General features: G+C 46.6%; 1 protein-coding gene and 1 non-coding gene across 3 annotated transcripts; one reads left to right on the top strand and one right to left on the bottom strand.

The window, feature by feature from the left end:
- The first annotated feature begins 30 nt into the window (after positions 1 to 30).
- Positions 31 to 26,847, top strand: APMAP (adipocyte plasma membrane associated protein). 2 transcript variants are annotated; one of them, XM_032248173.1, is made up of 9 exons: positions 31 to 413; positions 8,976 to 9,092; positions 13,371 to 13,486; positions 17,002 to 17,094; positions 18,260 to 18,376; positions 19,448 to 19,622; positions 20,154 to 20,288; positions 20,741 to 20,933; positions 25,743 to 26,847. In XM_032248173.1, the coding sequence occupies exons 1-9, from the start codon at positions 319 to 321 to the stop codon at positions 25,950 to 25,952; spliced, it is 1,251 nt and encodes a 416-aa protein (XP_032104064.1). In that variant the 5' UTR covers positions 31 to 318; the 3' UTR covers positions 25,953 to 26,847. The 2 variants fall into 2 exon arrangements, with proteins under 2 accessions (XP_032104064.1, XP_032104063.1); XM_032248172.1 differs by lacking the exon at positions 31 to 413 and adding an exon at positions 8,749 to 8,841.
- LOC116530247 lies at positions 16,461 to 16,567 on the bottom strand. Its single transcript, XR_004259899.1, has one exon. It is a non-coding gene; the product is annotated as a U6 spliceosomal RNA (small nuclear RNA).

Raw genomic sequence — 26,847 nt, 5'->3', positions numbered from 1 at the left:
CCGGGCGAGCCCGAGGTGGAATCACTCGCGTCCGGGCCCCGGAGTCCGAGACGGGCGGAGACCTCGGCAGCCCCAGGTGCCGGTTCTAAGCAGGCTCAGCGCCGCGCTCCCGGGAGGTCAGTACTCGCCGCCAAGAGCGCGGGAAACCGCCCGCCCAGGAGACCGGAAGGGGCGGGGACGGCGCTGCGGATTGGCCCCTGGGCGCAACCTCATTTCCGCGCGCCGGGGAGGGCGGGCCTGGCGCGGGAGGGCGGGCCTGGCGCCGGAGGCCGCGCCGCTCAGTGCGGGGTGGTGGCGGGGAGGTCGGGCGCCGGTACCATGAGCGAGGCGGACGGGCTGCGACAGCGCCGGCCCCTGCGGCCGCAGGTCGTCACAGACGATGATGGCCAGGCCCCGGAGGCTAAGGACGGCAGGTAGGCCGGACTCCCAGACCGGGCGCTGAGCCGGGCCGCGAGGAGCGGAGGGCGACCCTGCTGGACAGCGGCGACGGCGGTCACAGTACCCTGGGGGATGCGGTGCCGGGCGCGTTGTCGGTGCCCTCTCGTTTAATCTCCAAGGAAAACTTGTTTTTCCGAGGAGGAAACGGGCTCCGCAAGCTGGATGCATCTGCCAGGTCCTTCAGGTTCGGGTGCACCGTGTGCCGGGTCGCCGCGTTACCCTTGGCTCTCGGGGTCCGTTCCTGTGCCTGCCTTCCCCTCACTCCCGCCCCACCCTGCAGAGCGGTTGCTTCCTCGCCTTTCCTTCGCTCCCCTCCCGCTGTCCTTCCTTTGGCTCACCTGATCTCCCGGGGGGCAGCCCCATGGCCAGGGCCCTGCGTCTTCCTGGTCCTTCACTCGCACTTCCCTAAAGGAAGGATGTCCCACGAGATGCTGGGGTGATCCGGCGAAGACACGGTTTCTGCACCTGCTCTTTTGCACCTACGACCCTCGCGCTGCGTGACCACACCTCACCGCGGTTCTTGGGAAGAGTGGAGAACAGAAGTGACATTGTAGGCTTTTTTTTTTTTTTTTTTTTTTTTTGGTGAGAATTCACCCTTGCAGGTTTTTCCTGATAGAAATGGAGGTTTTTCCTGATAGGAAACTGTAGTTGTTGACACCTAAGAAATTCCCTGTTTTGCCTTTTGGCTCCTTTCCCATCTTCCAGAATGTAAAATGCTAGGGAATGTAAAAATGCTACATTTTGTTAGCTAAAAACTGAATCATGATCTTTAAACCTAGATTTCAATTTAAGATACTTAAAATTCACTTTTCAGTTTTGTGTCCTGAATTTTGTAACTTTGAAGTTTTAAGGAAGAATCAAAGGGGCCCCATAGATGAAGCTCGAAGTTGTGAAACTGAATGTTGTAAACAGAATGTAAAAATGCTACATTTTGTTAGCTAAAAACTGAATCATGATCGGTAAGCCTAGATTTCAATATAAGATACTTGAAATTCACTTTTCAACTTTGTGTCCTGAATTTTGTAACTTTGAAGTTTTAAGGAAGACTCAAGAGGCCCCATAGACCAAGCTCGAAGTTGTGAAACAGGTTGACTTATATTTGATAGAAATATTGGAAATATTTGTTCAGCAGTAGTGTGCCAAGAGGTGGTGTGGTACATATGAATGAGAGGCAGTTTTTGCCCCTGTATACTGAGTTTATTGACTGATGATAAGAGAAACACATTTGAAGGAGAGCGATGGCAGGGTGGAGCATTTAAGCTCTAGAGAGGCAATTTAGAGAGAAGACTTTGCGGTGACAGTTGACTCCTTGGGCCGGTGGAAAGATCAGGATGATGCTCCCATATATCCTGACCAACCATTCTGGGCTGCCCTGGACTGGGGTTTCCAAGGATGTAGAACTTTCAGTGCTAAACCTGGGCAAACTGGGAGAATCTGGTCACCCTACTTATTGTGAATAAATTATCTGTTGATGAAGCCATTTAGAGTGGATGTGCAAGAACTGGCAACCATTTCCTACAGAAATCTTAAAAACAAGGCATATTTACCTGAGAAATGAAAGAGCAGTGGCCCGAGCTTGTCATTAGGTGCAGGGTGTTGAAAACCAGGGCATACAGCCCTCAACTCTCAAGTAGGCTTGCTCACGCGTCTGCCCCAGGGCAGAGAGGCAGATTTAATTGTTTTTTTCTTTTTCTTTTCTTTTCTTTTTTTTTTTTTTCAGGTTCTCTGTGGGGATTTCTTCCTTAATGACTAAGTAAATCTGATTCTGAAGTCATTTTTTACTGCCTGATCTTTTCCAATGTGCCTTTTATATTTGCATTTAGTTACTTTCTTGACTTCCCCTGTCCATGAACATTGTTTCTGTTTCCCTGTGTTTGTTCTTGTTTTTTTTTTTTTTTTTAATCCCTTTTCTGTATATCTGTAATGATCTCTTTCAAAATGAGGTCTTGTTACCACCCTTTCCTTCTGCATTTATTATTGTAATATGGTAGCTGTTTTTCTTATTTGTCTTCTGCAGTTCTCTTTGTTTTCATTTCTTTTGTGGTCATTTAGTTCATGTAATAGTATTCTTGATTACCTTAAAAGTTGAGGGTTCAACATAAGCCAGGAAAGCCTGTGTATAGTGGGTAAAGTAAAGGAATCTAAATTAGGAAGTAAAAACATGAAACTGTTAGGATAAACTTTGGCACTTTAGGTGTGCTAAATAGAATAAAGGAAGCCTTGAAAGACATATTACTAAATTGACAGAACTAAGACATAGATTTTAGCAGTGCAAAGGACCCCTAGCAATATGTTGGCTGGTCTCCCAACTTTTGGCATGCAAGGTGGTGTTTGCTTTGTTTTGCTGATGAGATCATTGAGGTCTATGTGAGCAAGGTAGTTTATATGAAGTTACAGAGAATAGAGTTAAAAGAGAAATGAAAATGAATGGTGAAGGATAGAACTGGTAGCTGGACAATGAGAAGCGTATTTTTAAAATTGTGCTTTGGAAATGAGATTTTATGCCAAAGCTCTTGAATTTCTGTATTCAGATCCAGTGGAGAATTTGGTTGGTAAATTCTTGTATTCATTGTGGAACACAGATGAGCTAAGCACTTTAACATACCAGTGCAAGCTTATAGTTATTATTTGACATTGATTTCCCCAAATGCTTTAGAAACTTAACTGTACACAGTGGAACTATTCCTTTCCTTTTGGAACATAGTTCTATCTAGGAAGAGAACTGTTTAATGTCCATATATGACTGTTTAGGGGTACAGAATGAATATATTGAGGATTTAATATATTTTACTACATTAAATTTCATAAAATTCTGCTTTTTCAATAAATTTCTGAAGGATTTTAATCTAATTAAAAGTCTCTACTAGGTCCGTTTTCCTTTTTCCTCTTGGAGACTAAAGAGTAAGGCAGGCAGTGTGGAGAAACGGATGAGGCCTTCAGGAGTTCATGAGGAGTCAGGCAGCTGGAGTGTTTGTCTCAGCTCTGCCCCAGGTGTGTATTTTCAGGTGGCTTTTTAAACTTGTTTCTTAATTTCTTAATTTTCCAAGGATAAAGTGATGAATCTAGGAGCCCCAGTTTAAAGGATTGTGAAAATGAACAAATTCAAGAATCTGTCAGTAAAAAAGATGGGTTGATGCAGTTTGACTTTCTCAGGTTCCAGGGATCATCTTGACACATGAGGCTGCTGGTCCCCTATGAATTTGGGGCTAACAGGTTTTTCACAACAATCGCAGGTGAATTTTGATCTCTTGGAGTCTGCTTGTTGGGACTTCAGTTCAGGACCCAAGGCCCTGATATCCTTTGTGCAGAGTTAGAGCCTACCCTTCAAACTCCGCCAAATCGGCTGGTGAATCTACAGAAGATTTTGCAAATTGTGGGCTGGCCAACAGCATTTGTCAAATCCTATTGCATCACTGTGGCTGTGCTCTTGCCTTTAGAGAGTGTAGGCAATTTCAGGTTGCAGATGTCCTCATGGAGATGGGCATCCCTTTCAAGAGAGTGGGGCAAAGAAATTGATTTCTCAAACTGCGTCTAGGAACTAAGTTGCCAACCTTCCTGGATGTGTCAGCACAGGATGGGAACCTGCAGTGCTTTGTCAGTGAAAATGGATAGGGATCTTTATAGTGTCCTTTATTTAAATTAAAATAAAGAGAGTAAGAGGGAGGCAGGCACCGAGAAAAGACAGAAGAATTATAGTTGACTATGAGTTTGCAGGCAGCAACACTGATGAGGGCCTGCCAAAAAGTTAATGAACCCTGGGCTAGATAGAATAAGTGTGCCCAGAGCAGGGGTCCAGGAGCTGTGGTTGCTTCATTTATATAACAAGCTAACTCCATTTCAAGTACTCAGGAACCACACATGGCTAGTGGCTATTGTATTTCCTTCATTGCAGAAAGTTCTATTGGACACTGCTACTCAAGGAGTTTTGTTTGAATTTAAGCTAGTATTTCTAATACGTGACCACAGAACTTTCCAGCGGAGGCTGGATCAGGTGGGGTTGGGGGGTGTTGTACACTAAAGCAGGGCTGGTCACAAAGTTCTGACCACAGAACTTTGACTGGGAAGGGAGCTGGATGGAGTTAGTGGTGTCCAGCTGCACATCAGGAACAATGGATGAAAAAGAGTTTGCAGGCCCACCCTGAACCTACCAAACCAGAATTTCTGGGTTTTGTTTAAGGTAGCTCAGGCCATCTTGATGTAGCCCATCCAGGAGTTGGCAGCCTTTGGGAACAGTAGACTGAGTGGCCTTTAAGAGAGTGTTACTGCTAGATCCCTGGCACTGGGACACAAATCTTTGCCCCTGGACTTTTGGCCTCCTTTCTGGCTGTAAGCACCATGGCTTTCAGTCCTGGCTGGACTTTTTGTTTTGTACGTAATTGAGCCTTTAACCATTGTGTGAAAGGGCAACCAGATATTTAAACGGGGTGTCACCAGCTCTGAATCAGATTACCACATCAAGATTTTAAGAATGTAAGCTGCAGTGTGGTAGAGGAGAGGTCACAATGTTGGAATCCAGGGATCGCATCAGCTTCCTTTGCAGACAGGAGCGTCCCTGTTGGATTCAGTACCTGAGTGCAGTGGGGGCAGCGCTCAGGGCCGGCAGCCACATCTTCACCATCCATCTTTCAGTGTGCTTGTCTCTCTTTGGGATTCACACTGTCAAAAACGTTTCTGTCATTTCCTTGTGACCAGCCCTGCTTTAGTGTACAAGTACTTCATTTCTGTTGTGTTGGAAGACTTTACGTCACTTAAAGAAAATCACCTGGGTTGAAGAGTATCCTAGCCACTGGAGTGGCAGTTTGCATGGTGGAGTCACTGACTTTGTTTTGTTTTGTTTTTTAAACATCTTTATTGAGATGTAATTTGCATACCATAAAATTAACCTACTTAAAATGTCCACATCAGTGATTTTTAGTATAATCATCCGTTTTGCAATAATTACCACCCTTAAGTGTAGAACATTTTTGTCACTGTCAACTTTTTTTTTTAGTCGAGGTGAAATTCGCATAACAGACAACCCCTTTAAAGTACACAGTTCACTGCTATTTAGTGTATTCACAATGTTGAGCAACCACCAGCTCTCCCTGGTTTCAAAACTGTTTGATCAAGGTGTTTACCTTTTACCTATTAAGTAATCACTCCAATTTACCCCTCCCACACAAATGTTCTTCAGCAGATGAGTAGGGCTGGACATGGTCGCTCATGCCTGTAATCCTAGCACTTTGGGAGGCTGAGGCAGGAAGACTGCTTGAGGCCAGGAGTTCAAGACCAGCCTGGACAATGTAGCAAGACATTGTCTCTACAAAAAGTAAAACAATTAGCCAGACATGGTGGTACACACCTGTAGTCCTAGCTACGTGGGAGGCTGAGACAGGAGGATCACTTGAGCCCAGGAGTTTGAGATTACAGTGAGATATGATCATGCCACTGTACTCCAGCCTGGTAGACAGACTGAGACTGTGTCTTTATATTTAAAAAACAAAAAAACCAGATGAATGGGCAGCAAGTTGTGGTATATACATATATAATCAACTGGTAACAGGAACTGTGTATGGATACATACTGCAACTTAGGTGGGCCTAGAAAACACACTGAGTGAAAGAAGCCAGTCATGAGGGGTCCTATATTGTGCGACTCTGCTTATATGAAATGCTTGGAATAGGTAAATCAACATGAGCTTTCACAGAGTTTTCAAACTTTGGCTCTGAAGGGCTCTGGGTCTGGGCATCCTCCACTCCTTCCTCTTGCCCTTGGCAGGCAGTGCGTCTAATAGCCGCAGGCATACAGCCACATCTGGCTCTCAGTCGCGCTTTTCCAGCTCTCGTGCTGGCTGTGGGAAAGCCGCTTGAGCCTTTCCCTGCCCACTTTCTCATTTGTGAAGGAGAGAGATACCTAGTTGCGTCTGGTGGCCCACATAAAGCACGTTTTATGGCATACTCTCATTTTCACTGTGTTTGCCATTCCTTTTTTCCTGGCCCTACTCCTTTCCCTGCTGCAGACCTCTCAGGTTGCACGAGCCTGCCGTTGTGTCAGGTCATAGTTGGTCTGTGCTTTGTAGACGTTTTCATGCCTGTGGTTCTCATACCCTCGGCCGGTGTAAGTCAGACACATTAGAAGAAGATTATATGGTCCGGGGGTTTGGAGACAGGACTGGGAGGGAGAGGTTGACCTGACTTTCCCCTTCATTCTCACCTGCCCTCTTCTAGGAGCCTGGGCTCTCGTGGCCTCTCCCTGGCTTGGGTATGTGGCCTTTTATTTGGGTTTGCAGGGCCTGGACCACCTCCTTTTCCACCTAATAAAAAGGGCAAGGACTGGCAAGGTGGCATTTTACCTGGTCTCCGGTACGGGGTGAGCTGTTAACCCCTTATGAGCGAAGAAGAGGAAGTTAGGGACAAATTCATTTTTGGAAGCTTATTAGAAGAAAAATAGACATAAAATTCTCATCAGCAAGAGGAAATGCCAAAGGAAGAAGGCAATGGTTAGCACTGCCCCTGGGGTTGTCCTGCTCTGGAGGAGAAAGCAGCAGGAGAAACCGGGCCTCGCCTTCAACACTCTGCTTGGAAATGTCCTTAGCTGGGTCCAGTTTCAGTGTTTAGAGGTTCTGCCTTCCACATAACTGCAGGGCACGATTCAGCCAAGGTTTCTGCCACGTGTTACAGGATCCACTTTCCTCCAGTTTCCAATCCCACGTTCCTGACAAACTTCCATACCCTCCCCAGCACTGCCAAGTGTTCGCACCCAGTTAGGATTCTCCAAGGCGATGTATTTTTTTCCTGCTTTGCCCCTCTCTTCCTTCTGAGCCCTCAGGAGCAGAGTCTCTTAACATTTATAGTTTTACGACTGTGTTCAAGGAAATCTAGGCTTTTTCTATGCTGCTCCTCAGAATTCTTCCATCCTTTACCCACAGCTCGATTCCAAAGCTACTTCCACATTTTTAGATATTTGTTACAGGAGCACCCCACTTCCAGGTGCTGGAAACTAGTTTAACTAGAAAACTTAATTCTTGTGGTTGCCATTAACAAATCACCACGCAGTGAGTGTCCTGAACAACACAGGTCTATCATATGATATTTCTCTAGGTCAGAAGTCCTGGGCAGGTCTCACTGTGCTAGGTCAGGGTGTCAGTAGAGCTGTGTTTCTGGAGGCTCTGGGAGACTCGGTTTCCTGCCCACTCAGGTTGGTGGCGGGACACTTTGTGAAAGCTGCTTCCTCTTCTTCCCCTTGTTCTTTCCTTTGTCTTTATTTTCACCTACCCCAGTAGAAATAGAGGGATTTATTTTCTTTTCTGCATTGTTTGTTAAAATCATGCATGTGCAGGACTTTATTCGTTTGTTAAAATCATGCATGTTTCAGGAGGTTACCCTGCCTAACACCCCGTTTCACATTGGTGGAAACTGTAGGTTTTGGAGTGGTGAAACTGGCCCGGAGTTGCCTGGCTGGTTGTTGGGGAGGAGGACTTGGCCTCCACGTTTCTACACCATACCCGGAACAGAGTTTAACATGTCTCAATGGCAGAAGACTACACTTCTGCCAAAAATCGAACCCTGCCCGCTGAAATCAAGTCTGCTTTGTTAAGTGTGAGTCTTGAGTTTTTCTTTGTCAACCCTTTAATTTTTTTGATGGAAGAAAATAATCTTACCTTAGGAACTCATGATTTTATTCGTTTCAAGTTAATATTTATATCAAGCTTTTAGTAAATTTGAATTCAGTTTATGTAAACAAATAATGATCCTGTGACGTTTACTTAGTAGCAAGAGGCCAAATGTTTTTACTTGTTTACCAGATGAGAAATACTATATGTGAAGATGGTTCTCGTCATTTGTCCAAATACTTCACCCAGGATTCCCAGGGAAGCTTTCAGATCTTCCCAAGGGTTTAGGAGTGATGACTTGGAATGCACATTTTTTAGAGCCTGTGTAGATAACTGTCAGTATCTATCAAACTTCTTCTATTAGGTTGAAGAGCTGGGAAGCCCTTTTGAATTCCTAAAAGTAGGCTGGGAAGAATGACTGGGGAATTGGATTCTCAGGAAGTTGTTCTGCTTCCATATCCTTCGTGAATTTAGCACACTGTCTTCTATCCATGAGAATCTTGGGGCTGTGCAGTTCTGAGTGTTGCTGCTTTGAATCCATGCACCAGGAAATCATGGCTTTCGAGAATTACCCACCTTTTCTGTGAATGAGTATGCACCATTTACGTCATTAGAAGCCTTTTTTACCATTAAATTTTGTGCTCCTCAGTTCTTTGAGTTTGCCTTCTTTAAAACCCTGCTAGAGGATTCAAGATCTGGAAAGTAATTGATCCAACGTATTCTACACAGGGGAAGCTGGAAGATTAAAAAAAAGAACAACAACAAAGGCGTGTTTGCCAATCCTAGCAAACAGTGCTAAAGTTTAATCACAGGCTAGAGGTCGGCCACCTTGCAGTGGGTAAACTAAATGAGCATCCCTGCTCCTGCTGGGAGGGCTTTCGGACCAGCTAACCTTGTCACCGTCTGAGACTCAGCTGATTGCCTTTGTATCTTTTATTTCTGGCAGCTCCTTTAGCGGCAGAGTTTTCCGAGTGACCTTCTTGATGCTGGCTGTTTCTCTCACCGTTCCCCTGCTTGGAGCCATGATGCTGCTGGAATCTCCTATAGACCCACAGCCTCTCAGGTAGGCTGCCCTGCAGTCCTCAGGAGGGGTTGCTTGCCAAAACGTAATAGGCTGAAATAATTTCCAAGGAAACGAAGGTCCAGAAATCAGTCTGTTCTGAAAGGTAAGTTTGAGAAACAGTTTTGTGATTTCTTCAGTACCTGGGTTTTTATGCTGAATTAGGTGTTACTCAGGAAATATGCCTGGTATTTCCCTGTCATTGTTAAAAAACTGCATAAACCAAAAATAAAATTTCAAAATTGGAGAAGCTTAATAATCATTAGAGATAGTCAACTGTAATTCATTTCAAGTAGCAAAAGCACACACAAATGGAGATTAAGTTACCTTATAAGTAACTGATTTTCTACACAACCTATAATCAGTGTTATTTTTTTCCTAAGTTACCTTTCACCAATAGAGATCTATGAGCAATGCAGTCCATTATAATTTGAAAAAAGTAGCGTATATGTAGGGGCCCCCTGAAATAGATTCGTGTTTGTAATTACAGTGGTACAGAGCCAGGCTCTCATTGATGTGATGATCTATGACTTCCATGCTGACCTAGTTGCAGGAGGGTTGTACAGTCTGGTTCAGTAATTTCCTGGTTCCCCTTGCAACTGCTGGTGGGGTGAAGCCATCTGAAGCTTATTTTAAATGAATTAGTCCATGTAAAGCTTTAAAAACTTGAGACAAGAATCATATCTAGTTAAAGAGTGAATATAACTTACTAACTAAATAATGTAGTGTTTTATCCATAAAAATTAAGGCTTTATATTGAGTCCGATTCACTAAGAATATAGAGGACACGGTTCTGACCTTAGATTGACGTGTAGGTGAGTCAGTTTTTGTTGTTGGATTTAGAATAGTGAAGGCACAGGGTGCTGTATACACACAATTTGCTCATGTAAGATGGAGACTGGGTGAAGGGCTGGGAACTCTAGTCAGCCCCAAGAATATCAGCTGTGTAATTCCTGTTGTGCCAGTGGGTCCTGAAACGTGTTTACCTGGCTGAGCCAGGCCTGAGGACATCCTGTCTCCGAAGGAGGGTGTGGGAAGGTGTTGTGTGTTTCTAACCCTTCTCAACAGAGCAGGATGGCTCATTCTACCTAAAGAGAAACTGATCTGGGCCTTCTTGGATAGTCCAGTTGGCTAAGGTGGGGGAGGGAACTATGTCCACAGTCAGGGATTAGAGGCTTGGGTTGTGGGGCAAGTCTCGGAGAAGGAGGCTGAGATTGAGCTTTGAGTTGGAGAGAGAGAGTGGAGCCTCAGTGAGTGAAGACCTTTGATCTCAAGAAAGATGAGTTTATGTGCAGAAAGAGTGGTGAAGAAATGCACTAGGAAGAGGGGTATGTAGCCCTGGCCGGACACTGAAGGGAAGCAGGGCCCACTGGGGATTGAAAGTTGTTTGTACAAAGTAAGTTCTGTTTGTGGAGTAGAAGAGCCTGATGAGGAGGGAAAGGAAGAGAAGCAGTGGGACCGTCACAGCTAACAGGGGCCTCTCTCCTGGGCTCAGCTTTAGGAGTGGCAGTGCGACCATCACAACCAACAGGGGCCTCTCTCCTGGGCTCAGCTTTAGGAATGGCACACTCAGAATGGGAAGATAGATGCAAAATGCAGAGCAGAAGCAGAAGCCTGGTATGTGACAGAGCTTGGTGTGTCTCACGCAAGTACATGTGGCTATGACACAGGCTGTGCCCCATGCATGCCATCTCAGCAGGTGCTGACTCAGCTTCGGCCTCTCAGTCCATAGTCACTCTGTGGAAGGACATGGTTTCTCTGCAGAAGGGAGCAAAAAGTTTATTTTTCATAGAAGGGTATGGATGTTTCAAGTCACTGAGGAAAAATTAAAGTCAAATTTACTGTTAAAAAAAATTAGAGCAGCATTTTGGAGGATAGATTTGGTTGCTGTAATTTTAAAGACCAATAGGAAGGGTAATTCTACTGGCGGTTGAAAGTTGTGGTACTGTTAGAAGTACACATTTTACTACCAGGTGGAACTGTCGACTGAGAGATATTAAAAAGTAGCAACAACCTTTATGGGTGGTCTGGGACATCAAGAGAAAATAGAAGCACTGTACAGAACTCAGGCAGGGCCCATACGAGATCTGCAGGGGAGGGAGAGGGCAGTGCCCCACACCCTAGCTTCCTGTGTTAGAGACAGAGATGTGGGGACGTCAGAGACCTGGGTCTCAGAAGTGCTTAGGAAAATCTCTGTGCAGTCTGTGGGCTGCAGTGGGTCACGTCTCTGCAGTTGAGAATCACTGCATCAGTGCAGGCTTCCTTCACCTGTGTCAGCCATCTGTGATCATACTGACACCCTGTTAGTCTGTTCACATCTCCCCAGGTTGTCACAGGGATCTTGAAAGCCACTCTGTACATGCTATGGGAATCAAGATGTCACATATGGTGTGTCTGTGCCAGCCCTCTAATCTTCCCAAAAGGAAGGAAAAGTGGTTTTGCAGGGCAGGTTTTTGGCAACCTTCCTGGTGACTTTGTCCCAAGTACTGAAACCAGCTTTGTAATAGTCCAGACTGGAAGAGCCACGACTCCTAGTCCCCGCCACACTCCTGGTCTGGCTGTTCTCCGATTTTTTTGAGATTTCTAAGTGTGGTCTAAGCTCTTACAGGAGTGATGTAGCACCCTGGGTAGACTTCCAAACACCTGTCCATTAGCCCAGTGGCCATTCCTGTCCTGTCTGCTGGGCTGATCCTCTTGACCATGGTGACCCCATGCTACCCAGCGTGTTGAAGTGACCGAGGCTGAGCAGAAACTGGTAACTCTGCCTTTGTCATCATTGCATGGCACCACTTGCCCCAGGTGAGGTTTCCCTTTCCTTCCTCTTTTGCTGTGAAAAGAGCTTTAAAGAAGCCCTTTTTGCTCTTGTCATAAATTTTTCCCCAGCCCTTAGCTCCTTGCTATTCTTGAACTCCCTGCCTTGCTGGAGGCAGGGGGCAGGGGATAATTGGAAGATATTCCTCCCTACTTTGCTTCCCTTCAACAGTGCTCCTTGGGAGCCTTCTATGTGCCATGTTCCATGCTGGGTGCTGGGAATGCAGTAGAGAAAAACACAGAAAGAAATCCCTGATCTCACGGAGCATATGCTGTAGTGGGGACAGACAGACCATAAACATAAAAGAAGCAAATTACACAGTGCCTGAGAAGCTGGTATGTGCTACGAGGAGCATGGAGCAGGGCAGGGGCCTGCGTTCAGGGGAGGTTTTGGATATTCAGTTGGGTGGTCAGGGTGGGCCTCCTGGTGGGGGGAGTGTTGGTGTTCCAGGTAGAGCAAAGAGCTGGTGAGAAGGCACCGGTTAGGGAGATGGTGGTGTAGTCAGGACCCGGCAGGGAGGGGCTGGTGTGGGGGATGCAGAAGGCACAAGAACGGGAGGAGGCAAGAAGGTGCTGTAGCCAGACTGTGGTGCTCAGAGGCTGCTGCCAGGACTTGGCTCTGGGTGAGAGAGCCATGGTGGGGCTCTGAGGAGAGGAAGGTCATGATCTGACCTGCTTGCTGGGTTGAGAGTAGGCTACAGGGGTCAAGGGAGGAAGCAGGCGCGATAGGATGGTGGCCCTGTCAGGGTGGTAAGGAGGACATGGGGAGAAGGGGTTTAATGGTGTCTGTTCAAAGGAGCCTCAGCAGAACTTGATGGTGGGTTGGGAGGTGTGACATACTGGCATGTGGATGGGAAGGACAAGTAGAGGCAGGAGTTCCTGGAGCCGTGTCTGTGAGAAGGGCTCCAGGGCTCAGCTTAAGCCCCTGCGTCAGGGAGAGCCTGGTGGGCCCTGAGAGTGTTGGCGGGAGATGGAGTGCCCTGTGCTGGACCATGGGGCGGTGGTTGCAGTCCCAGGAAGGTCTCCCCTTGCTCTTCCATCTTCTCTGTGAAGCATGAGGCCGGGCCATCAAGTGTGAAATGTGGGCACCACTTGCTACCACTTTAGGTGGACTCCAGTGGCTGTAGTGCTGTGTGAGTCACAGGGGTGAGGAGGTCCAGCTGCCCTGAGGCATTGGATGGGGTGGGGAGCTGGGGAGCTGGAGGGTGGGTGAGCTCAGGCCCCAGGATGATCTCAGGAGACAGGACTGTGAAGGCCTTGCATTAGCACATTTATGTTGTCATATTTTTTTTGTACTGTGACATTTTCTGATACCCTGAAACACTTTTTTCTTAACCCTTGTATTTATGGCAACTGGGGATGTTATTAGAAAGTGCCATCTTTATCAAAGAACCGAGACTAGGGCCTCGGTATACATTTTTTTCACATGTGTATTTATAGACAAATCTCTGGAATTGCATTATTTTGCAGCTTCAAAGAACCCCCCCTTTTGCTTGGTGTTCTACATCCAAATACGAAGTTGCGACAGGCAGAAAGGCTGTTTGAAAATCAGCTTATTGGACCGGAGTCCATAGCACATATTGGGGGTAAGTCTGAGCTGGGGAACCTTCCAGGCTGTCTGTTGTCTGAGGGGACAGGTTCTGTGGGAGCAGCTGCAGTGGCTCACTGCCCCTGGACTGGGACCCTGCACACCCTTCTTCTTTTTTTTTTCTTGAGACGGGGTCTTGCTCTGTCACCAGGCTGGAGTGCAGTGGTGCAATCTCAGCTCACTGCAACCTCTGCCCCCCGGGTTCAAGCAGTTCTTCCGCCTCAGCCTCCCAAGTAGCTGGGACCACAGGTGCGTGCCACTACGCCTGGCTAATTTTTGTATTTTTAGTAGAGACGGGGTTTCACCATGTTGGTCAGGATGGTCTCGATCTCTTGACCGCGTGATCCGCCTGCCTCGGCCTCCCAGAGTGCTGGGATTACAGGTGTGAGCCACTGCGCCTGGCCCCTGCACACCCTTCTTAGCTGTGGCCGTGAGGTTTGGCCCCAGACATCGCGTGGGAGGGCCCTATGGGAGTGGCTCTTCCTGCTGGTCTCATCTGTCTGGATTACATGCCATTTTGGCACTGGGTGATTCTGAGTTCATCTCTATGGAGCACTTTCTTGTGCTTAAATTGTTATGAAAGGAAAAAGACCAAATACAGATATTGATGTTGAGTTCGTTTATCAAAGTTAAATAGGTGTTTGACAGCACAGCATTTCTTAGTTCCGTTTGCTTTGTATAGATTTCACTGTGAAATGGAGACAAATGCTTTTCGTATTTCTACTGTTTTTGTCTGTTTGAAAGCTCACTTTGATGGGTACACTTAAGGGTAACCATCTGCATCACACTTGCCCATGCCTTAGAACTAGAATTAGGTTTGGGTCTAATACTTGCATCTCTAGCAACCTTGAACAAGGCATTTTCTGTTTGTTAAAATGAGAATTAAGCTTAGTATTGGAAAGGCACCAATAGTCACAGATAGTTTGCAAACTCAATCTGGTGTGGACTTGCTGAGCAGCGTCTTTGGAAGTGCTGCTTGTTACTCTGAAACACACTGTTCTCCAGGCGGTGGCTCTGGATGTATGCACACAGGGTGCTTCTGTTGTGCTCCCAAGGCTGGTCACTGGCCTCTCTTCTGGTGGCGTTTGACCAGCTTCCCTTGCCTGGCCCCTTCTATTTGTCACAGGCCCCAAGGGCTGGCCTATTTCTGCAGTTATTGGTTTGTTTTCTTGGCTGTCAAAGTCAAAATTGATTCAAGAAGAGTAAATATCATGATAGAACTTAAAAAGACATTAGCATTTATTTGTAAATTTTATAAGTTTTAGCATTTTTGGGTAAAAAATCAAATATTGCTGCTTATCACTGAAACTTAACAGCAGTTGAAGTGCAAACCAATGATTTTACTTCTCAAAGAGAGCACTTCCCTGTCTTTTTCCTTTTCACTGGGATATTTGGGTTATGTTGGATATTTTGGGTCTTTGCCCTCTCCTTATGAACTTTAGGATTAATTTGTCTGTATCTACAAAATGACTTGCTGGGATTTTGATTGGCATTGCATTGAATCTATAAATTAAGGTTGGGAAAAACTGACATCTTGACAATGTTGATTATTCCTGTTCATGAACATGGAATATCTCCCCATTTATTTATTTTATTTACTTTATTTATTTCATCAGAATTTTTTAGTTTTCCTTATATAGACCTTGTGCATATTATATTTATACCTAAGTATGCCATTCTTTTGGATGCTAATGTACATATATTGTGTCTTTAATTCCAAACTCCATTTGTTCATTGTTAGTGTAAAGGAAGGTGAGTCAATATCTTGCAGTATCCTGCAACCTTGCTATAATTTCGTATTAGTTCCAGGAGGGGTTTTCTTTTGTTGTTGATTCTTTCAGATTTTCTTCCTAGACAGTTATGTCACTTGCACACAAAGACGATTTTATTAAGCCAGGCGCGGTGGCTCATGCCTGTAATTCCAGCACTTTGGGAGGCTGAGGTGGGTGGATCACCTGAGGTCAGGAGTTCGAGATCAGCCTGACCAATATGGTGAAATCCCATCTTTTAAAAAAAAAAAAAAAAAAAGCTGATTTTATTTCTTTCTTCTCAATTTGTATACCTTTTGTTTCCTTTTCATGTCTTGCATTAGCTAGGTCTTCCAGTATGATGCTGAAAAGAAATGGTGATAAGGGACATCTTTGCCTTGCTCTTGATCTTAGCAGGAAAGCTTCTAGTTTGTCACTGATAAGTATGATGTTAGATGTAGATTTTTAAAATAGATGTTCTTGATTAAGTTAAGAAAGTTTCCCTCTATTCCCAGCTTGCTGAGAGTTTTTAATCATGAATGAGTGTTGGATGTTACCAGATGCTGTTGATATGATCATGTGGTTATTCTTGTTTAGATTGTAGAAGTCTCTAACTGTGATAGTGGATTCTGTTTCTCCTTGCAGTTTCATCAGTTTTTGCCTCACATATTGGTGCTGTGTTGTGAAGCATATACACATTAAGGATTCTTATGTCTTTTTGAGGAATTGACCCATTTGTCATTGTGTGATGCTCCTCTTTATCCGTGATAACTTTCCTTGGTCTTAAGTCTTTTCTGTGTGAATTTAATACAAAAGCTACCCTGGCTTGCTTTTGGTTGGTGTTAACATGACATACTTTCTTCATCCCTTCACCTTCAATCTATGTGTCTTTATATTTAAAGTGGGTTTCTTGTATACAATATAGAGTTGGGTCTTGCTTTTTGAGTCATTCTGGCAATGCCTGTCTTTCAGTTGGTGTATTTAAACCATTTATGTTTAAAGTGATTCGTGATATATTGGATTAATATCTACCGTATTTGTTACTGTTTTCTATTTTTGCCCTTACTCTTTGTTTCTATTTTTGTGTTTTTCTCTTTTTCTACCTTTTGTAGTTTTAAACTGAGTATTTTATATGATTCCATTTTCTCTCCTTTCTTAGCGTATGACTTATACTTCTTTTTTTACTTTTTGTGGTGTTACCCTTGAGTTTGCAATATGCATTTGAAAACTGTGAAATATTTTAAGAATTTGTGTATCATCAGTGCCCAAGGGGCATGCTAGTCTTTTCTGTATTGTTCTAATTTTAGTATGTGTGCTGTTGAAGTGAGTGCTTAATGTGCTGTAATTTTCTCCTAGAGGATTTCTGGCAGTTCTTCCCCTTTAGTTGGATACAATCAATGTCAGTAGCAGACATTGATGTGAGGTGAATATGAACTCATGCCCCTAAGTGCTAAGTGTGAGCTTGAGTGCTTCAGGACTGGAGGAAATCCTCACAGTTCTCATCACTGACTGGTATCTGCTGTACCCTTGCTCTTGAGTCAGGTTCATGCCCACAGGCTGCTTCCCTAGGGCCCCACAGTTTTATTGCTGTAAGTTTGAAGAATTTTTTGCATTCCCAGAAATTGCGTTTCCTTCATCTTCAGAATTGTCACTTTCTCTTGGGGGGCAGGGGGAACACATAAACAGGGCCTCTTGTAGGAGAAGGTGGCACAGTCACAGTTCTTAAGCTAACATTGCTCTTCCTCCTTTTTGTGTTTTTAAACAGATGTGATGTTTACTGGGACAGCAGATGGCCGGGTCGTAAAACTTGAAAATGGCGAAATAGAGACTATTGCCCGGTTTGGTTCGGGCCCGTGCAGTAAGTTGGTGGTAATCCCCTGACATGTATCTCTTCCAGTCTTTCAGAAAGATGTCGGATTGCTCTGTGGAACTGCTTTTCCCTAGAATGCTTGTGGGGGAAAAAGAACCTCTGACCATCTAGCAGAAGGAAAGTGATGTCACCATGAGCTCATTTGCCTGGTAGTCCCTGAGCCTCATGGTGCCTTATGGTCACCTGCAGCCCCCATTTTGCAGCTGGGCCGTGGCCATGGCCCCTGCTTGGTACTGTGTGGGCCTCGCCCCTCACCATTTTCCTGGGGTCACTGTCTTTGTGGTAGTTCAGAGGCCAATAGGTGTTGTCAGCGTGCTGCTGTAGAAAAGCAGGTGGCCTTGTCATTACTTGGATTGTAACTGCTATTCTGCCTTGGTCACAGCAATTTCACCCCTGTCATTCAAAGTGAGAATACCCTGAAGTCACTCAGATTTTGGAGGAGTAGAAGACTCACTGTTTAAAACTGATAGTCTATAGACTTAATAGTGCCATTTTTTAATAGTTGGAAAGTTTTTATTAAAATGATGCATTTTAATAAACACAACACAAAGGTACAAAGAAGAAAATAAAGATCACCTGCATCTTTTCAGATGTAATTGTTAGGAACATTTTAGTGAATGTCTTTTCAGACATCTTTCTGTTAATGGACATCCACACCCACACACAGTTTTATATGATGGAATTACACTCTACATCAATTCTTTAACCTGCCTTTTTTTGTGCCATATTGTCAGTAAGCACCCTGCAGTGGGCATCTCACAGTGAACATCCTGCAGTAAGCATTTGCAGTGAGCACCCATGGTGAGCACCCTGCAATAAACACCTGCAGTGAGCACCCTGCACCCTGCAGTGAACGTCCTGCAATAACCACCTGCAGTGAGCACCCCGCAGTGAACACCCCGCAATAAACACCTGCAGTGAGCACCCCGCAGTGAACACCCCGCAATAAACACCTGCAGTGAGCACCCCGCAGTGAACACCCTGCAATAATCACCTGCAGTGAGTACCTGCAGGGTGGTTCTAGCTATGCCATGGTCTTGTTTTGTTCCATACAGCATGATGTATGGGAAGGGATGGATGAGAAAACTGGATACTGCAGAGAGCACAGGTAGAATCTGAGACCAACTACCAATCCCTGTCTTTTTTTTTCTAGAAACCCGAGATGATGAGCCTGTGTGTGGGAGACCCCTGGGTATCTGTGCAGGGCCCAATGGGACTCTCTTTGTGGCTGATGCATACAAGGGACTATTTGAAGTAAATCCCTGGAAACGTATGTGACAATATCTTATTTCTGTCTATGATGATTTTAGATCTTCTAACAATGTATGTGTGCATAGACTTAATAGGATTTGTTAACAACAGTCTACCAAAGACTGGTATTTCTTATTTACTGAACAGTACTGAAAGCATTGCCTGGAAAAGTCAGCTAGTTTTAAACACCAGAAAACTCCCTACCCATGATTCCATTTGGTCCATGGAATTTCCTTCTCCTATTTATATTTTAGCTTCAGGGTCTCAAAAGGACTTATTTTGAGGAAATTAGACCTGTTTCTGTCTATATTTTTCTGTGTCTTTGCATCTTGTCTATTTGTTTTCTGCCTCTCTTTGTCTTCTCTGTGGCCTTCCCCTTTGTCTCCGCCTTTCCATTGTCTCCGGTTGTTCCTCCTCTTCTCTCTCCTGACTGCTCGTGAGTCCCCTTGACCAAGCTGTAATATGTGCTGTGTGTCTGAGTGGAGGTGTTCCTGCCAGGGAGGAGTCTGTCATCTTGTGTAGTGCGTGGGGACCTGAATGTAGGCCTTGCAGCCCAGTTGCTTGGGGACGCTCACTCTGCTGGCCACCAGCTGTGACTGTGCAGGTCCCTTGGCTGCTCTGTGTCCAGCTTCCTCATCAAGTCGAGGTCACAGTAGCCCTGCCCATGGGATTGTTGTGAAGGTTTAAAGGTGATCACACCTGGAGAGAGCTTAGCACTCCGTCCATGTTCTTTCTACTGTTTTTCAAAACTTACTACAAATTTTTTTTTCAAAAAGCAGATGAGTAGAATATGTCTTATTTCTCTCAAACAAATAGAACTAAAGCCTAACATTCGGAATGGACGTATCAAGTTAGTTGGCCTTAGTAAAAGAAAGATTCCTCATCCTTATAGCAAAGATTCTGCCTTAAACGAAGTTAGTCTAAAAGGAATCATTTAACACCTAATACTGTTTTTAGTATAAGAAGGAATAAATCTGACATATGGAGAAGTTTATCTTTTTAAGTCAGGCAGGTTAATATTTTGAAATTGAGAAGCAAGTTCCCAGTTCAAGCCAATTTTTTTTCTTTTTCTTTTTTTTTTAAACTTCAGGTGAAGTGAAACTGCTGGTGTCCTCTGAGACTCCCATTGAGGGGAAGAAAATGTCCTTTGTGAATGATCTTACGATCACTCAGGATGGGAGGAAGATTTATTTCACTGATTCTAGCAGCAAATGGCAAAGACGAGACTACCTGCTTCTGGTGATGGAGGGCACAGATGACGGGCGGTGAGGCCTTCCTGCAGGTCTCCCATTTGTTGAGTTCGCTAGCCAGGCTGGCTGCTTCAGCAGAGCTTGTTACTTCTAGGGAACAACGGAGTATTTCCAGCATCATATTTCAGCTTCTAGGGCAGGATCTTAGTGGCTTCTGGAGGCAGGTGATGGATGTCACAAAGTGGAGCAAAGCACTTTCGTTTTCTCTGAGAAATTAAATTAGACCAGTCTGTTTGAGGGTGTGAGTCTGCGCAGTTGGGAGAGACCCTGGAGGCGGGCCTGGGCTTTGGGTTGCCTTTCTGAGGGGGACTCCTGCCCGGCTCCAGGTCAGTGAGAGAACTGACCATGGGGTTCTCTGGAGGGGACACTGGATCTGCTCTGGATGGGGAAGGGACCCCAGGGGCCAGCCTCGAATCAAGTTTGAGCGGGGGTCCAGGGCCTGTTGCTCTGAGATGGGGCGGAGTCACCTCCAGGCCCATGCCCTGAAGGCCCAGAGCAGGAGCCACAGACTCTCCCCCATAACCCTCTGCTTTTGGTGTTCTGCAGCCTGCTGGAATATGATACTGTGACCAGGGAAGTAAAGGTTTTATTGGACCAGCTGCGGTTCCCCAATGGAGTCCAGCTGTCTCCTGCGGAAGACTTTGTCCTGGTGGCAGAAACGACCATGGCAAGGATACGAAGGTGTGTGGGGTTAGCTGAGCGGTCAGTTGTCAGCCAGAGTGCATCCTGGCTGGGATAGGGTGGGTATGGGAATGGGATCGACAGAAATCAGAGGCAGCAGTGCACCTTCTGCGTGGCATGTTAATGAAAGAAAATTCAAGGGTGCGCTTTCTTTCTCCTATTGTGAGTCGCAGTCTGGGAGAGTGTCTTAAGTTAAGGCCAACTGGCCCAGCCTGGGCCTTATTCCTCTGCCAGCAGGGCCTTGGTCCTCCCCCGACCTGCTTCCCCTCTGTTCATGCTGGGCCCTGGGCACAAAGGTTCCTTCTCAGCAGCTGTGCCTTTGTTCATGATGGACATAGTTAGAGGACTTTGCCATATATATATTTGGACCCAGACCAATGTGGTGCTTGGCAAAAATTTTTTTCTTGAATTATGGGGCTACTGCTCACTGTCTGCTTGGGTGATTTTTTCAGAGTCTATGTTTCTGGCCTGATGAAGGGGGGCGCCGATCTGTTTGTGGAGAACATGCCTGGATTTCCAGACAACATCCGGCCCAGCAGCTCTGGGGGTTACTGGGTCGGCATGTCGACCATCCGCCCTAACCCTGGGTTTTCCATGCTGGATTTCTTATCTGAGAGACCCTGGATTAAAAGGATGATTTTTAAGGTAACTATAAAACAGTTATTTTAAGAAACAAAGTGGAAATGAATCTAATCATATTTTTTGACGCTTATAGCTTAAAAATCTAGTTGTGCTTGTAGTATTTGGCTCTTTGAATGACTACTTAGAAACACATTTCATTCTTCATCATGAAATGTAGATTTAAACATTTAGACCTGTTGGTTCTTCTGGTTTCCCTGTTTCTGGGTGTTTTTATCACCACCCTCGCCATCGTGGCTTTGGGCATCCACCTGCCTGTCAGTCTTGCTGCTCTGTCTGCCATGGCTGTGCCAGACCTCTCTGCTCTCCACCCTCCTTGCTGCCTCCTCAGGGAAAGAGTCGGCAGGTGCCTTCCTTCCCTCCCTGCAGGTGTGACCATGCCTGTAACCCAGTCTCCATGGCCGCCGTCCTGCCTGCTGCCTTCTTGCAGCCTCACTGTCAGGCATTCTTCTCCATGGGGTTCTGCCCTTTCACCTCTTAGCACACCCAAATCATTCCCTTTAAAAAGAAAAAAGGCACCCACCCCCACCAATGGCCAGCCACAGCCCCTTTAACACAATAGCCTGTTCAACACAACAGCCCCTTCAACACAGCTTTTAAATGTTGTGCATCCTGCCATTTTGGTGGCTTCCCTGAAGTACCCTGCATTATAACTCAGCACGTTTACACTGCGGAGGGGTCACTTGGCGGGCGTGAGCACTTGTGTAATACAGAGATCTGGTTTTCCAGCAAGCTCCATGTCGCAGGCTGAATAGGTATTTAAAATTGATACTGAATATTTGAACTGATGTGGAAATACTTGCTTGCAGTCCTGGTGCTAACAGGCAGCAATTGCCGAGTCCTGGTGCTGGGCTGTGTGCCTGGACCCCTTCTGGGGGCTGCGTGCACATTCTCAGTCAGATTGGCCCATGGCCTTCAGTGATGTGAGTTGTGAGTTGCTGTGTGGGAAGTCCTAATATGTTCAGAAATCTGTCCTTCTCTTTGCCTTATTGGCCCCAGAGCCCACATCTGTTCCTGCTGGGACCTAGGGGAGGCAGAATGGCAGCTGGGCCTGCTCAAGTGTTTTGGAGACTGCTGGACCAGCTGTGGGACCCTGGGCCAGGGACTTGGTCTCTTTGCTTTGGGTGCTCTGTGTGTAAAGTAGAAAGGATAATAGCACTTCATCAGGTGCTGGGAACATTTAGTGAGAATATGCACGTAGTGTAGGGTAGTATGTGTTCAATTTCTGTGTCAGTCGTCCTGCAGCAAGGATGCGATCATCAGCTGGCAGTGGTGTGTCTCTTCCCCTGACTAGAACATGTGCACCATAAGAGGAGATGTTTTTCTGTTTGGTTCATGCATAGTTCATTTGTCATCCTCCACACCTGCAACAGCGCCTGGCACATGTAGGCGTGAGGAGGTACCACTGATCAAGGGTGCAGTTAGGGAGGGGGCTGTAAGTGTGAGGGTACACAGAATCTTCCTGCAGCTGGGTGAGGAGGCGCCAGAGGGAGGACCACACCCCCATGGACTTGGAAAGAGGGTCTGATTTTATTCAAAATGTAATCCAGGTCACTGAAGAGTTTTTTGTTTTGTTTCGTTTTTGAGATGGAGCCTCGCTTTGTCACCCAGTCTGGAGTGTAGTAGTGTGATCTCAGCTCACTGCAACTTCTGCCTCCAGGGCTCAAGCAATTCTCCTGCCTCAGTCTCCCGATTAGCTGGGATTACAGGCATGCACCACCACACTCGGCTAATTTTTGTATTTTTAGTAGAGATCGGGTTTCACCACGTTAGCCAGGGTGGTCTCAAACTCCTGACCTCAAGCGATCCACCCACCTCAGCCTCCCAAAGTGCTGGGATTACAGGCGTGAGCCACCACGCCTGGCTTGATTTTTTTTTTTTTTTTTAATTTTGAGATAGTATCAAAGCTGTGGAAATGTAGCCGGGATGGTACAAGGAATTTTTTCCCAGCACTGTTTTCGAGTCACCTGCTGACCTGATGCCCTGTCACTTATTGCAGATGCCTGAGCGCGTTTGGCACATTCTTCATTATATCAGTCAAAACCAGGAGATGCCCACAGCTCCCCTGCAACTGTCCAGTCTGCAGGCCCCATTCAGATTTTGCCAGTTGTCCTAGTGTTGTCCTTTATAGCAAAGGAATCAACCCAGGATCAGGAGTGATGTTTAGTTGTCAGCTCTGTTTAATCTCCTTCAGTCTGGGGGTATTCAGCTCCTCAGTCTTTTTGAATTTTTGGCCTTGATCCTTTGGACATGTACAGGTCAGCGGTCTCTCAGAATGTCCCTCCAGTAGGGTTTCTCTGATAGCTTTTCACTTTTAGATTCTCGCATCGCTAGCAGCAGTGGCACAGCAGTGGAGCTGTGCTCATCTTGGTGTGGCTGTTATGAGGGCACAGTTTGCTCTGTTATGGGGGGCGGCAGCTTTGGCCACCAGATTCAGGCGGGGAATGCCAGGTGTCTCCACCTTGAAGTGACTCTTCCATGTGTAGTTACTGAGTCACTTGTGGAGAGATGGTTTCTGGAAGTAATCATCAGTGCCATCTCATGGTTACCCACGTTCTTAATGGGGATTATGTTACAGTCATCATTTATTTTGATGCTCAAATTACCCATCTGTGGCTAGGAGGAGCCCCTTTAGTGGGACTTCTGGGCCTTTGGGCACGCTCTGTCGTCTTGGACTAGCTCCTCGCTTTCTGGCACACAGGTCGCTCCATGCTCCTCTCATATTGTCCCTGCTCCGGCTCTGCAGTCGGCCATTTCTGTCAGGAGTCCTGGTTCCCTGTGGAGGAGATCTGGGTGCCAAGTGTATTCATTGCCTTGGGTGTTGCTGCTCCCGGGTTCCCAAGGGACAATGCTGGAAGTACAAGCACATGATGTGTACTCACACATGCCTGCATGCGTAGACATCACAGACTGCTCACGCTTATGCCTGCATCTGTCATCTGTAAATTGAAAACTATGACAACACCACAGGACTGATTCAAGTTTTCTCCTGTTATTTCTCCCCCTATTTGTACCTCTCTTCTCTAGCAGTGAGAAATCTGGATCCCATTGTCCTCCCTAGGTTTACCTGCTCAACCATTTCCCTGCATGTGATGAATATGTGGCTGCTGTCCCCTCTCACATGGCCCCATCCAGGGCTGTAGCACCCCACGCTGGGCTGTCCCCTTCCTCCCCGATCATGTGCTGGAGGCTGCCTTTCCCCTCAAGGGCTCTGATCCCTGCACCGGCCGTCCCTGGGTATACATCTCCTCACCTGCATGGGCTCTCATAGCCTGATCTGGACCTCACTGTGGGGATACCTCCTCACCCCATGTGGGCCCTGACAGCCCAGACCAGGTCATCCCACTGCAGGGACACCTCCTCACCCCAAGTGGAGTGGGCTGGTCTGGGCCACCATGGTCTGGGTACACACGTACCCTGCTCTGCCCCACGCGTGGCGTCTTGATGGAGTTGTTTAGGAGGGGAGTGATATAGTACAAAGAATGTTTTTAAAGATAACTGCAGCCCCTGCAAGGAGAACAGCTTGCAGCAGGGCTCAGGAGGCTGTCCCAGTGACTGCGGAGAGGCAGCAGGGCAGGGCCCAGGCCAGGGACACACACAGCAGATGGCAAGACTGACAGCTGGACTTGTAGGGCACAGAGAGACCGGAATCAAGAATGAGGGCTGAGGTCCTGGCCTTGTTTCCGGAGCTGGGGAGGCTGTCGAATTTGAAGTGCTGTTAGAAAGTCCAGGCAGACATGGGTCCCAGACAGTGAGTGACTTAGCACTGGGGTTGGAAATAGAGGTGGAGATTTGCGAGCTTTCTGGGAAAGTGACTAGTTGTAATAGTGAGAGAGGATGAGGTCTCTTAAGGAGAAGAGAGGAGAGAGGGAAGGATTCATGGCCGAACAGCAGTTGTGGGTTGTGGGAAGCTTTGGGCATTTTTTGAGCTGTAATGCAGCTGATCTATTGCTATTGAACCTAGAGCCCAGTCAGCTTTTCTGTCTGCTTGAACGTTCCAGTGACTGGGTGACATTATTTGTTGGACACTTGTTTGGGTATTTTCCCTTGTATTAAAAGCTGGAAATCTGTCTGTTTATTTCCATTCCTTGGTCTTAGGCGGTGGAGTGCTTTGTCATAATTTCTGACCAGGTGTCCTTCTGCTCTGCCAGAAATCATGTCTCTCTCCATCTGGTTTCTCTGCTTAAAACTCTTCAACAGCCCTGTGTGGCCACAGAGTCCAGGTCTAAGCGCTTTTCCATCCGTCCATGGAGGTGTTCCTCAGGATCTGCATGCCCCGCTTTGAGGAAAGCAGTGGGATTTCACTTTCTGTTTTGGAAGCTATGTCGTGTGGTGTGTGGACCTGCTCGCTTGTTTTGAACGTGAACCGTTCTCAAATCTTCATCATTGGCACCTTGTCTATTTGAAATGTTTTAAACCTAAACAGAAGACTTGTGTATTCCAGGGAAGCTGTGCTGGTTGTGATCTGATGGCTCAAGGTCATTCTGAGCCTTGGCTTTAGTGCTGTGACTGCCTCGGATGTGATGTGTGTCCCTCTGAGTTCAGCCAGACCGTCTAGAGATGTACTCGCATTGCTATCCTTGTGCTGGGGAGCCTCCTTGGCCTGATCTTCATAGGGACAGGGGTGGGGTGGGGCCTGCTTTGGGGCCCCTGGGCTGGGAGTGGGAGCTGGGTTAGTCTTGGCACTGCCCTCTGGGGCTGTCCTTTCATGGGAAGGAGTCAGGCCATTCCTGGATGGCGGCGGAGGTGCGGCTGATCTGCTCACAGCATTCTTGGCCAGCTGGTGAACTCTCCCTGCACTGTGCTTCCCTCTAGCTCTTCAGTCAGGAGACGGTGATGAAGTTTGTGCCGCGGTACAGCCTTGTCCTAGAACTCAGCGATAGCGGTGCCTTCCGAAGAAGCCTGCACGATCCTGATGGGCTGGTTGTCACCTACATCAGCGAGGCGCATGAGCACGACGGGTACCTGTACCTGGGCTCCTTCAGGTCCCCCTTTCTCTGCAGACTCAGCCTCCAGTCTGTTTAGCCTGCCCAGATAGCTGCCCTTGCCATGCAAGCCGGGAGTCTTTACACTCAGGCACCGGGCCTTGTCCAGAAGGAGCTGTAGACACAGTTGTGGTTCAAGTGTCCACATGCACCTGTCAGTCCCTGAGGGGTGGTGGGCACGGCTGCTTCATCCTCTTCGAGGATGCCCGGGACCTGCCAGGGGCACCTTCACCTGGGCCCGTCTTTCTGTTGAGAGGGAAGTGTAACATATCTGCCACAGGGAGGATAAATTCATGTAAAGCCATTTTCTCTTAAAACAAAACAAAGCTTTCTAAGTACAGTCATTCTCTAGGACTTGGGAAGCTTCTTGCACTTGGAACAGGGCTCAGGTGAGTGGAGCAGTGACGCATTGCCCATGAGCTTGCTGCTGCGACCCTGCCCCGTGGCCTCAGTGTCCTTCTTTACTGTCATATAATGTGCGATCATACCTTTGTTTGTTGGGGGGGGATGGAAGAGCAGAGGGAGCACAGCCCAAGGGTGTTGAGGCGAGCAGTGAGAGCCGTGTAAGCCAAGAATGGAACCGTGTTCCCAAGTGTTGTGTGGGATGGGGGCGCTCCCATAGTGCATAGGAAAAGCACATTGACTCTAGCGGCTCAGAGAGAACTTTGCTGGGTTTCTTTCTGTGAATATCTCCACACTGCCCATGCTGACCATGCTGGAATTGGATGATTCTGTAATTCGGGACCCATTGCAGGGGTGTGTTCAGTAATGTCGTGTCTGTGACCTTTGTTCTTGACCCCTAGACCCCAAAATGTGAACAGTGCACGTGTTAATGTCATCTTTGCTCATGTGTTATAAGCCCCAAGTTGCTGTATATTTTCACAGGTATGTCTACACACTGGTCATGATTTTGATAATAAATATGATCAATTGAC

Source organism: Sapajus apella, unplaced genomic scaffold (assembly GCF_009761245.1).
Source record: "Sapajus apella isolate SASKATOON/1434 unplaced genomic scaffold, GSC_monkey_1.0 scaffold65, whole genome shotgun sequence".
Taxonomy (NCBI): domain Eukaryota; kingdom Metazoa; phylum Chordata; class Mammalia; order Primates; family Cebidae; genus Sapajus; species Sapajus apella.
The sequence above is the reverse complement of the archived record's forward strand: the minus strand, read 5'-3'. Positions and strand labels throughout refer to the sequence as shown.

What these genes read in the sequence shown, in the direction of transcription:
- APMAP (XM_032248173.1), top strand. Translation starts at nt 319, where the DNA reads ATGAGCGAGGCGGACGGGCTGCGACAGCGCCGGCCCCTGCGGCCGCAG. An exon ending in GTTTGGTTCGGGCCCGTGCA is followed by an intron (nt 17,095 to 18,259) that starts GTAAGTTGGTGG and finishes TTTTTTTTCTAG; the next exon opens with AAACCCGAGATGATGAGCCT. An exon ending in TTAAAAGGATGATTTTTAAG is followed by an intron (nt 20,934 to 25,742) that starts GTAACTATAAAA and finishes GCTTCCCTCTAG; the next exon opens with CTCTTCAGTCAGGAGACGGT.